Source organism: Corythoichthys intestinalis, chromosome 16, assembly GCF_030265065.1.
Source record: "Corythoichthys intestinalis isolate RoL2023-P3 chromosome 16, ASM3026506v1, whole genome shotgun sequence".
NCBI lineage: Eukaryota > Metazoa > Chordata > Actinopteri > Syngnathiformes > Syngnathidae > Corythoichthys > Corythoichthys intestinalis.
Genome location: NC_080410.1, coordinates 47,981,061 through 47,995,639, shown reverse-complemented (window position 1 = coordinate 47,995,639; position 14,579 = coordinate 47,981,061). Strand labels below are relative to the sequence as shown.

Sequence of the window (14,579 nt, the reverse complement as noted above, 5' to 3'; positions counted from 1 at the left end):
TCCATGTGCTTTGTTGACATGTCTTCAGCAAACTGTTTGCGGGCTTTCTTGTGTACCGTCTTCAGAGGAGGCTTCCTCCTGGGATGACAGCCATGCACACCAATTTAATGTAGAGTGTGGCGTATGGTTTGAGCACTAACAGGCTGACCCCCCCACCACCACCACCTCTTCAATCTCTGCAGAAATGCTGACAGCACTCCTGTAACAAGTCACATGACATTTTGGAGGGAAAATGACAAGCAGTACTCAATTTGAACATTTAGGGATGTACGTTTTTTCAAAGGGGTGTACTCACTTTTGTTGCCAGGGGTTTAGATATTAATGGCTATATTTTGAGGGGAAAATAAATGAACTCTATTATATAACCTGCACACAGACTACTTTTCATTGTGTCAAAGTGTCATTTTGTCAGTGTTGTCCCACGAAAAGATAAACTTAAATATCTGCAGAAATGCGAGGGGTGTACTCACTTTTGTGATACACTGTATGCCGTCTACACAAACAGTGGAAAAAAACAAGGCAGCCTAGTGCCAGCCCCTACCTAGATAAAACAATGGAAGAAGAAGTCCTTGTATGCAAGCAATACCGTAGATAAACACACAGTTATGAGAACAAAGAATGATTATGTGCAACGATGTGAAATGTGAAAATTTTCCACTTTCACCGCCCCCACCCCACGCATTGGATGATTAACTTGCGAAGGTTTGGAGGGGCCCAGGAATAATTATCCACTAGGACTCACACCCGTTGGAGGTTCACCTTGGGGGGCCCGTTTATACTTATTGCACGCGGGCCTATTCATACTTGTTCCGCTACTGTTCTTTGGAATTTATTGTACAGCTTTAATTGTTGATGTCGATCAAATTTCTAACTTATTGTTTTTTTGTTTGTTTGTTTATTGCACAGGCATTTCAGCTAGGGTTGTTTCGATCATGTTTTTTTGCTCCCGACCCGATCCCGATCGTTTTAGTTTGAGTATCTGCCGATCCCAATATTTCCCGATCGGATTGCTTTTTTTTTTTTGCTCCCGATTCAATTCCAATCATTCCCGATAATTTTTCCCGATCATATACATTTTGGCAATGCATTAAGAAAAAAATGAATAAAACTCGGACGAATATATACATTCAACATACAGTACATAAGTACTGTATTTGTTTATTATGACAATAAATCCTCAACATGGCATTTACATTATTTTCTTTCTGTGAGAGGAATCCACGGATAGAAAGACTTGTAATTCTTAAATGATAAATGTGACTTTGTATATTGTGACTAAATATTGCCATCTAGTGTATTTGTTGAGCTTTCAGTAAATGATACTGCAGCCATTTAACTTCTGCCCAAATGCATGATGGGAAGTGTAACCATGACTGTGCGTAGGGGCACCAATTCATATATCTTCTCTGCGTTGGGAAAGGACATAGGGTGTTAAGAAAATGATCAACTATTACCTTTCTTCCCCACATTGCCTCCCACGTTATTTTTAGTTGCTGAGAGAGGTATTGTAAGGCTTTAGCCACATAAAAAATGGCTCCAAAGGCTGTCAAAATTCTCTCTACTCATTATATGCTGCCTTTTAGCGCTATCTATAGGTAAAACGGCATCTATAAATTGAACGCGACAATGCGTGAGTGCGTCGTGCAGCGCATGCGTTAATTATTTAACATGATTAATTTTAAAAAATTAATTACCGCTGTTAACGCAATAAATTTGATAGCCCTACTTTAAGCCAAAACAACTCTGGATGAGTGCAAGACTGTCTGTAACGTTAAATACAATTTGAAAACTATTTAAATAAAAAATATAGATTATATATATATTAAAAAAAGGCATGTCCGATATTTTTTTGCTGATTCCGATACTTTGAAAATGACGTGATCGATCGGCATCCCGATCTTTAACCCTTTAACGCCGAACGTGTCGGCAGCGACGCGTTTACGCATATCGTCTTTGAAGCTTCGTCACGCTGTAACTGCATCACCCACGTGCTGCTGGTTGGTCTCGTTTGAAAGTGCGGAAGTTGATGTCCACACTAGTTTTTATTTGAAGTCAATCGGCCGAGAAAAACGGGAGATAATGTCATTTGAGTTTTATAGTTTTATTGCACTCATAAATATGCATTAAAACGCTGCATGGACCATGTATCCATCTCCATATTGTCATCATTTCTTGTCCTTTTTCAAAAGCGAAAGCAGCACAAAAGACTACTTATTCCAAGAGTCGTTGTGATGTCAGGAAGGACGAACCGAATGTGATCATTTTTAATATATTTCCGAGCGAGGCGCCAACTATTGAAAGGGAGGCATGCGAAGCAAGCAGCGGCCGGTGTCGTGCCGAAAAATGCACAACCCTGGTTGGTTTGAGCGAGCGACTTTGAAACGTGCAGAATGAATCTAAAACTACATTTAGCACAAGCTAATGCATTATTTCATTAACTCAAGGAAGAAGATGAGTCGTATTTGTCGTTTTCCTCTGATGAATCGGCGTCTCGGCGAGTAGAAGTGACAGCAGAGCGCAAACGGCGCTCTGAGTAGGCTGTGTGACGTTGTGTGTGACGCAGCTCCGTGACCTGTTCAAGAAGAAGCTTTATTGAGTGCGCAAAAAAAAAAAAAAAAAAAAAAACCTTTATTGGGTCGCATGCCTGAAAAATCCAAGAAATTTAACTACTTGTCAATATTTTTTAAAATACTTTTTTTCAATGTTATATATATTTTTCCTTCACTATAATCTTTTCAATTTTTATGTAGATGTGTGTGCCAGAAGCTTGATTGCATGTACGTATATACTTTTGATAAGGTGATGGGTACAACACCTAACTTCACAAAGAGATATCTTTCAAACCCTTTTTGTGTTAGATGATATATATACATTTTTTTTCTCACTATTTTGCACACTATATAGCCTGTTTTGACCATAGTATGTGTAAAGGCCAAAAACGCCTATGACCATACCTGCTGTTTGTGTTGAATTGTCAAACATAAAACTATTCAATCTTATTTTTTTCTATTGAATGTTTATCCTAACAAGTTGAATAAATATTATCAAGCTTCAAAACGGTTGGTCGAGCATGTTTGGTTGTCAATGGGACGTCAACATTACAAATTTTGAAAAAAGATTTTGGGATTTTTTTTGTCTTTTTGGGTCCAAAATGTGGATTATAATTGGTCAGTGAAGAAAACAACAGTTTAGACATGAAGTTCAAGGTGTCCTGAAAAAAGGAACCCAATTTGGCCATTGTAAACAATTTTTTCTTTGAAATATAAAGGCAACATCAAATGCATGCAAATTCGGCCAAAATAGGCTTAGGTGTTAAAGGGTTAATTTCATCTGATATGTCACACGGTCTCAAAACTATGACACCAAAACCATTCAGAAATTAGGGCTCAAACTGAAAGAGAACAGAATGAAAATGATTGACGGTTTATGTAGTTCTGTCCTCCCCGGGTCATCGTGACATTAATGAATGCAAGGCGACCCAACCGGATATTCCGCGGCCTTTACTGTCGGCACGTGTCAATTTCTTCAAAATACAAAACCGCATATTTGAGTAGAGCCTGACGGGGTACAGTTGGATGTTGACCCACTTTTCACTGGGTTATAAATGCAAGGAGACCACCATATTACAATTATGGCCTACAAACTCTAATGTGGGTCATCATCAAAGAACATGTTCTACATATATGTGTTCTGTATGTGTTACCTGGAGCGGGCTTAGCAGCATTATGTTTAATTAACATCACTACACATGAGGGGTGTCTTCCCCCTATCTGGCAGGTGAGTGAATAGTAATGCCAAAATATAGGTCAGTATGCCTTTGAAGGTCAGTAGAGCAAATCCAATTCAAGAAAACAAACCTAATGCGTGTGTTAGCTAGATTGGATAAATAGAGCCTATTCTATAATGTAGTATGCGTGGTCATTCGGCAAACACACGACATGTTCAATGGACACGATCCCTTAAGTGATAATATCGGTTCCACCTTTGTTCCTATTCTTGTAATTTGAAATGACTTCCAGACATTTGTCTGCATCATAAAAGAGTCAACTTTAGAGTTTAACTTAACCCTTCATAAGGCAATGAAGGTTGTCAACACATAGACGTCACTATCAGTTAATGGGAAACGGGGCGCGTCTCGCTCCGTAGGGGGCCTATGTTAAAAAACTTCTAATACAAATATTTTCAAAACCAAAGCTGCTACCGACCTAAAACTGAAAAAGGCACCTACCTTAGCCATATAAAGTTCAGCCCCAGGACACCTAGGCAGCACCATGCAACCGTTGTTGTGGAAGCTGCTTTGGATGTTCTTCCAAAGGTGCACGGGGTCAAAGTAGACGAAGAGCTGCTTGTTGCCGTCGGCGTAGAGGTTGGTGCAGGACCATGGTGTTTAACTGAAAGTTATTAGATTGAAATGTTACATAAAATAAAACACGTAAAAGCTGATTGTTTTTTAATATGGACGCGGAAATGTCTAAAATAAAATTTAGAGATACAAAATCCAACATGGCTGCCGTAGCAAAACAGTGAGCTTTTTCTGTTGAAAATTCATGTGAATAAATGCTTAAATCACTGAATTCTATATAGATATGGACGTAAAACAGTCTCAATTCTTGGTTAAAAGCAAACAAACCATGCAGGTAGCATTTATTTTGCGTAAATATTGCGAACTATGAGGCTAGTCAGTTACGAAAATTAGCCCCCGGCGTACCAAAACAGAGCTTTTTCTATTGAAAATTATTGTCAATTGTTGAGTTAATTATCGAGTATTGATTGAATATTTGCTTGAGTGATTGAATATCTGGTTGTGCTCATACATACCTAATACATGCATAATACGTATTTTTCTTATTGATATAACCAGTAAATGATTATTGCTTGCTATACTAGGGTGTAGTATAATGTTTAAGTGTTACAAAGAGTAAAGAGGGTCGGGATGACAACTGCCTTGCTTCATGGCTGCAACATTGCGTAACTAGACCTTCTAGGACATTTTCAGCGTCTTACGTCTAGACTTTCGTCTAGACTTTCAAGGACAATTTTCCATCCGAGGACATCTTCCATGGCCGCAGCGTTGCATAACTGAAGTGTCTGGGTCATTTTGACCATTGTTTACATGAGCCTTTGCTTACATACGTGTACTTACTTAGTTCCACCTACATGCTCACACATATCCAACCAAATTCACATGGGTTTCTCCAGCTTGCTCTCCCCTCCCTCAGGGCAACACCCTTTCTGTGTTCGGACAAACCCCTAAATAAAAATAGCATGGAGGGTTTTTCTTTAGATCAATTTTGGTGACCATACAGCGTAATCCAGCATTTCTCTGTCTGGTCACTCTTTTGCTCTCCTTGGCCAAGAAAACCGAGTGTCTTCTCTCCTTATTTTTGGGTAATTTTACGAATGTCTACCTAAGGATCTATTTTTGAACTTGACATCAATAAATGCTTAAATCCCTGAATTCTGTATAGATATGGAGGTAAAACATTCTTGATTCATAAGTTAAAAGCAAAAAAACGTGCAGGTAGAATTTATTTTGCGTAAATATTGAGAACTATGAGGCTAGTCAATTACGAAAATTAGCCCCCTCCACGTTTAAAGAAAGAGCTTTATCAGTTGAAAATTCTTGCGACTAAATGCTTAAATCACTGAATTCTTTATGGACGTAAAACAGTCTCGATTCTTGGTTAAAAGCAAAAAAACGGGCAGTTGGCGGTTATTTTACGTAAATATTGCGGAAATATTTTTTCCACAACGTTTCAAAATGCATGAATGGTACGAAAACTACAATAATTACCTTGAATCTTCGAACAAATCACTCCCGAGACAATCCTTCCTGTTTGTATGCGGTACAGATTTCGTACCTTTTTTAAAAATCCGGCTTAAATCTTTGCTGCATGTGCTGACTCCGACCTACTACTACTAAATGACGCGGAGTATATATATGTGGTTCTGGTCCCCATTAACCGCGAAAAAGGAGGGATCACTGTCGTCCTGAATTTTTTGGGGGGGACTTGAGAAACTAATGTGTTCTGATTTTATGTTTTATTTTATTTTTCGTAATGACTTTTAGCATGACACATTCTTTTTTTCCCCTCAATTTTATTGTGTCATATTTTCCCGCTTTTTATATATTATGAACTATAATTTTTCTGTGTTGTAAAGCACTCTGAAGATCTCTCATGATTTGTGTTTAAATTTTATAACTTCATTGTGATGTATCATCTGTTTGTATCATCGTCAAGGGTTTGTATTTTGTTAGGTTCAAGAAATATATAACCGCCTAAATCTTTTTTTAGGGGCCAAATTGTGATATCTGCCTAACTTTATGCTTCTTTCAATTCTACATAATGCTGTTTTTCTGTTTATAACCCTGGTCAATCACATTTTTTAGAAACCAAAACAATATCAATAAAAAAGGCTAATTTGTTTCAGACAAATATGTTTTTCTTGTTTTCCAAAACCGCCGACGTATGATTCAAGCAATATTGCTCTGAAGCTAACATTACAAAAAGAAAAAAAGTTGACGTCATCAGGGAGCGCAAACAAAGCATGCATGACGTAGGCTCTCTGCGACGACAAACCAGAAAACAATGATGGCGGTACCCCAGCCAAAGCAGGCAAAAGAGGACGAAGACTGCTCTCTTCTGCCTTTGGTTCACGACATTATCAAGTGGTAAGTTAAACGAAAAGTCTTACCGTGTCGTAAACTCTGTTTTCCTCTTAAAACAACATTCGGTGTTGATTTGCTAGCCACAGCTAACACTCAACTAGGCTAACAAGAATTAAACCATCAGCTTCTGTTGTGTTTTCAGCATGGACAAAGAGAGCCAGGACGTGCACCAGGAGCTTAGCAAGCTGAAAGCCAAGATCCAAGAAGCCCGGGAGCAGATCTCCACCATGCCCGGAATCGAAAGCAGCCCAGTGGAGCAGCAGCAGCAGCTGGCGACGCTGCGGGAGCAGGTCCGCACCAAGAACCAGTTGCTGCAGAAATACAAGAGCCTGTGTATGTTCGATGTACCCAAAGCATCATGAAGACAGAAATAGAGGACTAATCTGACTGGAAAAATAACAGACATGCGAGTGGCCCGGGACACTTGGTTTGCATTATGAGCTAAAGGCTAACGGCTAAAGTGGCCAACGAGACATTTTTTTTCCACGATGGAGGATGACAAATGGACTGTAATAAAGCCCGACTACGGGTTTTTGCCAGGTAAATTTCAACGACCTGTGTAATTTTGTATATACTGTTTAGCATTTACATTTCAGTAGCATATTTTGCAATAAAATCATGTTAAGCAACAACAGTCTTGATTTTTTTTCCGACAGAGATCAGACAAGGCTAAACATGCTGTAAAAAAACAACAACACATCATTATTATTATTTTATTCTGGTTGAAATGTATGATTTTTTTTGTTCCGAAAACAGATATGATTGGCTTTTGTCAAACTACCCTGGGGGGAGGGTGTCAAAATTTCAGCGCACACTAGGCCCAGGTGATAAATTGATTTAAAATTTTTTTGGGAATATAAATTAGGGCTGCAGCTATCGAATATTTTAGCAATCGAGTAATCGACTGAAAATTCTATCGATTAATCGAGTAATCGGATAAAACATTTTTTTTTAGGTAAAGAGCAATTATAAATATACTTGAGGAAAAAAAGACATTTAATCCAATATTGAACCATTTTCAGTCAATCAATGTCTTTATTTTCGATCTACATTGTTGAAAACAGCCAACAATTGAATCTAAGATGTGACTAGAAAAAAAAATTGACTGCTTTCACTCAAAAAACTTCTAAATCTTATAAAAACAAAACAAAACATATTTCATACCTAAAAATGTAATTACGCTTGATAACACACATCGCTTGAAAGCTGCGTGTTTTCCCCACGTGTTTCAATTTAATTTCCATTTGTGTCAAGCTATTTTTAAGTTCTAGTTAAGTTTTAAGTTAGTCTAAATTGTAAGTACTGACAGGATTTTGAGTTTTTGCAGTGTTCAAAGTAGATGTATGATACCTGCTGTATTGGAGCACATTAGGGACCAGTGCTACTTGGGGTTTTATTCAGCAATGACTACTGAGCTAAAACTGACAGTTAGCTTTATTATGTTTGAATTTTACACCCTCATCACTCTACAGCGCTGTGTTTTTACAGATTAAATAAAGCCTGTATGTAAGACGCGTTAGCCACGCATCGACAGTGGTCATAATCATTAGAAACCTAGCCTTCCGAAGGGCTAACGTTACGTGAGCGAGTGACAGTAACGTTATATATATTAGCGATGAGAAGGCTAATGCTTAAAGATGGCAGCTGTTTACTAACGCTGCCCATACGCGGCTGAGTCTGTCATTTCGCATCTAGTCCTAAATGCATGCGATATCTATGAGACGCATCGGACATTACCTGCTACCACACTAGCATCCTGCGGGCGTAGTTTTTAGCAACGTCGGCGTATTTTGTAGCGGCTGTCAGCTGCGGTAAGTTTTTTTTGTTGTTTTTTTTTGTTAATTGCTTCTTCCTCTTCGCACGTTACGTCAGCGCGTCGTCCCGCATTAAAAGTAGTCCGGGCAAAACGTGATGCTTAGAGCTGGCAACGAGTTACTCGAGTATTCGTTTCAGTTCTACTATAAATACATCTAGGACTGCAGCTATCGATTATATTAGTAGTCGATTAATTGATGAACTAGTTAGTTTGAATAATGAGTGATCGGATAAACATAAAAAAATTAAAATACCTGAGCCGAGCCTCAAACGGTATGAATAAGGATCTATATACAACAAGATAACAATTGTCTAACTTACATAGCAAAAGTCCGCTAGCTTAAATGCTATAAAATACTAACATTTTTTTTTTTTTTTTGCAGTGCTCTTAACAAATGGTTCAGACACATGTTCCCACAAAAATTGGCTAAATATACCTTAAAACTAAATTACGAATGCATTAAAAAAACACTAGCTAAAGATGTCCCGATCGATCGATGCCGATCACGTCATTTTCAAAGTATCGGAATCGGCAAAAAAATATCGGGCATGCCTTTTTCAATATATATATATATATATATATATATATATATATATATATATATATATATATATATATATATATGTATATTTTTTTATTAAATCATTTTCTAATTGTATTTAACGTTACAGACAAAATCTCTTACACTCATCCAGAGTCTTTAGTCTTGGCTTAAAGTAGGGCTATCAAATTTATCGCGTTAATGGCGGTAATTTACGCAATTAACAGATACGCTTCAAGACCCACTTACGCATTGTCGCGTTCAATCTATAATGGTGCCGTTTTACCTATATATAGAGCTAAAAGGCAGCGTCAAATGAGTAGAGTGAATTTTGGAGCATTTTTTTAGCTGGCTAAAGTCTAAATTAAAATCCCTCTCTCAACAAATAGAATTATCGTGGGAAGTAATGTGGGGAAGAAATGTAGTACTTGATCTTTTTCTTAAGACCCTATGTTATTTCCCAACGCAGAGAAGATATATCAATTGGTGCCACTATTCACAGTCATGGTTGCACTTCCCATCATGCATTTGGGCAGAACAGTTAAATGGCTACAGTATAATTTACTGACAGCTCAACAAATACACTAGATGGCAATATTTAGTCACAATATACAAAGTCACATTCATCCTTTAAGAATTACACGTCTTTCTATCTGTGGATCCGTCTCACAGAAGAATGTTAATAATGTAAATGCAATCTTGAGAATTTATTGTCATAATAAACAAATACAGTACTTATGTACTGTATGTTGAATGTATATATTCGTCCAAGTTTTATTCATTTTTTGTCTTAATGCATTGCCAAAATGTATATGATCGGGAAAAATTATCGGGAATGATTGGAATTGAATTGGGAGCAGAAAAAAAAAAGCAATCGGATCGGGAAATATCGGGATCGACAGATACTCAAACTAAAACGATCGAGATCGGATCGGGAGCAAAAAAACATGATCGGAACAACTCTAATTGTAAGGCTTTAGCCAAATAAAATAAAGCTCAAAAGGCTGCCAAAATTCACTCTACTCATTATACGCTGCCTTTTATCTCTCTATATAGGTAAAACGGCGCCATTACAGATTGAGCGCGACAATGAGTGAGTGGGTCGTGCAGCGCATGCATGAATTGCGTTAAATATTTTAACGTGATACATTTTTAAAAAATGTAATTACTGCCGTTATCGGGATAAATTTGATAATTCTACCTTAAGCCTAAACTAAAGACTCTGGATGAGTGTAACATATTATGTTTGTAACGTTAAATACAATTAGAAAACGATTTAATTAAAAACATATATATATATAAAAAAAAAAGGCATGGCCGATATTTTTTTGCCGATTCCGATACTTTGAAATTGGATAAGTCCAACTTCCCACCTTCCTCAAATGCAGCATTAGAGTTGACCATTTTTGTGACCTTTGGTTGTGTGACTTTGTTGATGCTATCTCAGAAGCCAGTGTATGGCGTTTTACATTGTGTGTTAGCGCTAAGCTACGGTGGATGAATATTCGTTCAATAATTTTCGTGTTTCTTTGGCCTGAGTGTTAAAGCGTAACGCCAAAAACAAAATGGCAACTATAAAAGGGAGGCAAGATTATGAAAGTACCAAGTTATTTATTTGATGCAAAAGTGGACAGACAAAATAAATACACATTCAGATTTGTTCGTTCAGTACATTCAAGCTTGTATATTCAAGTCTGTAAACAAAGGTAGCGGAGGCCTCGCTCGCTTAGTCCCAAAGTCTTTTCTTTCTGAACAGGGTCAGCAAATGACGCAGCCTTTCTCCTTGGCCTGAGCTCCTCCCACGGCCTTCTCCTTGATGTACATCAAGTCACTGTGGACGCTAGGCCTGCGCGCGAACGGCGCCACGATGCCGTAGGCGTCCTTGCACTTCTTGGCGCGGAAGGACTTTCGGCGTAGCAGCTCGGAGGACTGCAGCGACACCTTGCAGTGGCGGTCGGGGCTCATCTCGTCCGGCAGCTTGGCGGCGGCGAAGAGCGTGTGGAACATGCGGTCCACGTTGGTGTTTTTCTTGGCCGAGATCTCGAAGTAGGCGCAGCGGCGGCCGTCCTCGCCGCCCAGCAGCCGCTGGATCTCGTCCTCCTGCACCTCGCGGTGGAACTCGCGGTCGCATTTGTTGCCGCAGATGACCAGCGGCACTTCGTCGCTCTCCTTGGTCTTGTTCCTCAGGCACGACTTGGTTTCGTAGATCTGACGCTTGAGGCGCTGCACCTCCTGGAAGGAGTCTCGGTTGTCCAGGCTGAAGACCAGAATGAATACGTCGCCTACCAGAGACAAAAAAAGAGGAATGGGATGGTTAATAATTGAGTAAACAAGTAGGACTTTGACTTTAAACCAAGAGTGACTAAACTGCATTATAAAATATACAAATTAAACTGACTTGAATTTTCTATGCTGGAGACTGAAGTCATTTTTTGATATGTGAATGAATGATGATGATTTGGAAATTCTACTGAGTGATGTTGATGAATGGGTGAACTTTTTTTTTTGGTATTGTATTAGGATGACATGTTTATTGGTAAATGAAAATCTGAATGGACATTATTTTTTTAAACACTTTCCCCCTCATAATAAATGATTCATCTTTAGTCTTGCATGTGAAAATGACATTTTCTGCTTATAATGTTGCATATTGCTTAAAAAAAAGAAAAAAAAGAAATATTCTTATTAAAATTTTGTTCCTCACAATATTAAAAGAAAAAATCTTGCAATAATGCTACTTTGTTGTCGTAATAATATTTGATTATTTGTTTTTCCTCCCTTTTGGAACAAATTTCTCCCTCATAACATTACAAATGATTATTCCCCTCATTTTTTGGAAAAAAATGAAACTATGATTTCTATTTTATCTGAAAATTACACTTCTCCACACTTTATTCTCAATACACCGCAATGTGTTTCACTTAATATGGCAAGTTTCTCCTTAAAATGCGTTGCCTTAACTTCATTTGAAATATAATGATTCCTTGTATGCACATTTCTTGCATAACCTTGAATTTAAATACAATTAGGAGATGATTAATAAACTAAATTGCATTGAATTTCATTAAAAACACACTACATTGCATGCAGAGAAAGTCAATTTTGCATATCATGTCCACTTTATAAACGTAAAATGCCAAATCCTCACCTGTTAGAATAGAGAGCCTCCTCATAGCGGGGAAAGGATGATTCCCCGACGTGTCCAAAATGTCCAACTGGTAAATGCTACCGCGGATGCTGTAGAACTTCCTGTGAAAGTCCTCGATGGTCGGCGTGTACTGTTCGTCCACGCGGGCGTTCAAAAAGCGGGAGATGATGGCCGTCTTGCCCACTTTGGTGGAGCCCAGGATGACCATCCTGCGGCAGTTCTTGGCCGGGATGTTCAACTCTTTCTCGGATGGGTTCATCTTCTTGATCATGGTGGGTGCGAGATGAAAAATCCACTTTGGGCGAGTGCGTGTGCGGTGCTACGAGTGAGACGCAAACCGAAGCTGTCACTGATGCCACGAGTGGTCCAGGGAGGCCACTTTATACGGGGAGATGGCCGCGCCTCCCGTGTGCGTCACGCCTCCCCCGACCCCGCTCCCTTCCAAGACAGATGGAACAGACAGACCCTCCGATAATTGCTACTATGCTGGATTTGTGTGTGCGTGTGAGTGACATCAGTCCTCGCAACGTAAAGGCTGAAAATGACTCAGGTCTCTACATTAAAATCATGTATCAAAATTTTAAAAAAAAAAAAAAAGAAAAAAAAGAAAAAAAAGAAAACCAACACACATGTGACTGTCTACAGTCCTCGTGTAATTCTCGTGTAGACTCATTCAATATTTTACACTGCACTTATTCTTTGCTGGAGTATAAGGCTACAACAGAAGGGGGCGCAAAACCTTCGAAATACAACAACCAGCGACCAGTGGATCAAAAGAAACTGCGTTTGTACTCTGGTCGTTCAGTTTTGCAGCTGGAGAACATACTGTGCCATTTTTGTTTTCTTCAGAAAATGAACAAAAAAGCTAAAAATGGCACACACACGCAAAAAAAGTGAAATAATGGTCATCTCGTGTGTGAAATGTGGGCCCATTTAATTGAATACAAAGCTGATATGTATCAAGTTTTTCTGTTGTATGAATGGCAACAGGTAGTATATACTAGTCCTTCTAAAAAAATTAGCATATTGTGATTAAGTTTATTATTTTCTGTAATGTACTGATAAACATCAGACTTTCATATATTTTGGATTCATTACACACAACTGAAGTAGTTCAAGCCTTTTATTGTTTTAATTAGGGTTGTTCCGATTGTTTTTTTTGCTCCCGATTCAATTCCAATCATTCCCGATAATTTTTCCCAATCATATACATTTTGGCAATGCATTAAGAAATGAATAAAACTCGGACGAATATACAGTGCCTTGCAAAAGTATTCGGCCCCCTTGAACCTTGCAACCTTTCGCCACATTTCAGGCTTCAAACATAAAGATATAAAATTTTAATTTTTTGTCAAGAATCAACAAGTGGGACACAATCGTGAAGTGGAACAAAATTTATTGGATAATTGAAACTTTTTTAACAAATAAAAAACTGAAAAGTGGGGCATGCAATATTATTCGGCCCCCTTGCGTTAATACTTTGTAGCGCCACCTTTTGCTCCAATTACAGCTGCAAGTCTCTTGGGGTATGTTTCTATCAGTTTTGCACATCGAGAGACTGACATTCTTGCCCATTCTTCCTTGCAAAACAGCTCGAGCTCAGTGAGGTTGGATGGAGAGTGTTTGTGAACAGCAGTCTTCAGCTCTTTCCACAGATTCTCCATTGGATTCAGGTCTGGACTTTTTGAACCATTCCATTGTAGATTTGGCTTTATATTTCGGATCATTGTCCTGTTGGAAGATAAATCTCCGTCCCAGTCTCAGGTCTTGTGCAGACACCAACAGGTTTTCTTCCAGAATGTTCCTGTATTTGGCTGCATCCATCTTCCCGTCAATTTTAACCATCTTCCCTGTCCCTGCTGAAGAAAAGCAGGCCCAAACCATGATGCTGCCACCACCATGTTTGACAGTGGGGATGGTGTGTTCAGGGTGATGAGCTGTGTTGCTTTTACACCAAACATATCGTTTTTCATTGTGGCCAAAAAGTTCAATTTTGGTTTCATCTGACCAGAGCACCTTCTTCCACATGTTTGGTGTGTCTCCGAGGTGGCTTGTGGCAAACTTTAAACGAGACTTTTCATGGATATCTTTGAGAAATGGCTTTCTTCTTGCCACTCTTCCATAAAGGCCAGATTTGTGCAGTGTACGACTGATTGTTGTCCTATGGACAGACTCTCCCACCTCAGCTGTAGATCTCTGCAGTTCATCCAGAGTGATCATGGGCCTCTTGGCTGCATCTCTGATCAGTTTTCTCCTTGTTTGAGAAGAAAGTTTGGAAGAACGGCCGGGTCTTGGTAGATTTGCAGTGGTCTGATGCTCCTTCAATTTCAATATGATGACTTGCACAGTGCTCCTTGAGATGTTTAAAGCTTGGGAAATCTTTTTGTATCCAAATCCGGCTTTA

The 14,579-nt window shown here is 38.8% G+C and overlaps 2 protein-coding genes across 3 annotated transcripts; one reads left to right on the top strand and one right to left on the bottom strand.

Moving 5' to 3' along the window:
* The first annotated feature begins 6,539 nt into the window (after window positions 1-6,539).
* On the top strand, window positions 6,540-7,294 carry med9 (mediator complex subunit 9). The gene is made up of 2 exons (XM_057817677.1): window positions 6,540-6,673; window positions 6,813-7,294. Exons 1-2 carry the CDS (start codon window positions 6,591-6,593, stop codon window positions 7,030-7,032), a joined length of 303 nt encoding a protein of 100 aa, XP_057673660.1. The 5' UTR covers window positions 6,540-6,590; the 3' UTR covers window positions 7,033-7,294.
* A 3,398-nt stretch (window positions 7,295-10,692) lies between these two features.
* On the bottom strand, window positions 10,693-12,513 carry LOC130904509 (dexamethasone-induced Ras-related protein 1-like). 2 transcript variants are annotated; one of them, XM_057817298.1, is made up of 2 exons: window positions 12,176-12,513; window positions 10,693-11,309 (listed from the first exon to the last, which is right to left on the bottom strand). In XM_057817298.1, exons 1-2 carry the CDS (start codon window positions 12,444-12,446, stop codon window positions 10,786-10,788), a joined length of 795 nt encoding a protein of 264 aa, XP_057673281.1. In that variant the 5' UTR covers window positions 12,447-12,513; the 3' UTR covers window positions 10,693-10,785. The 2 variants fall into 2 exon arrangements, with proteins under 2 accessions (XP_057673281.1, XP_057673283.1); XM_057817300.1 differs by having other exon boundaries at window positions 10,714-11,235.
* Between the last annotated feature and the right edge of the window lie 2,066 nt (window positions 12,514-14,579).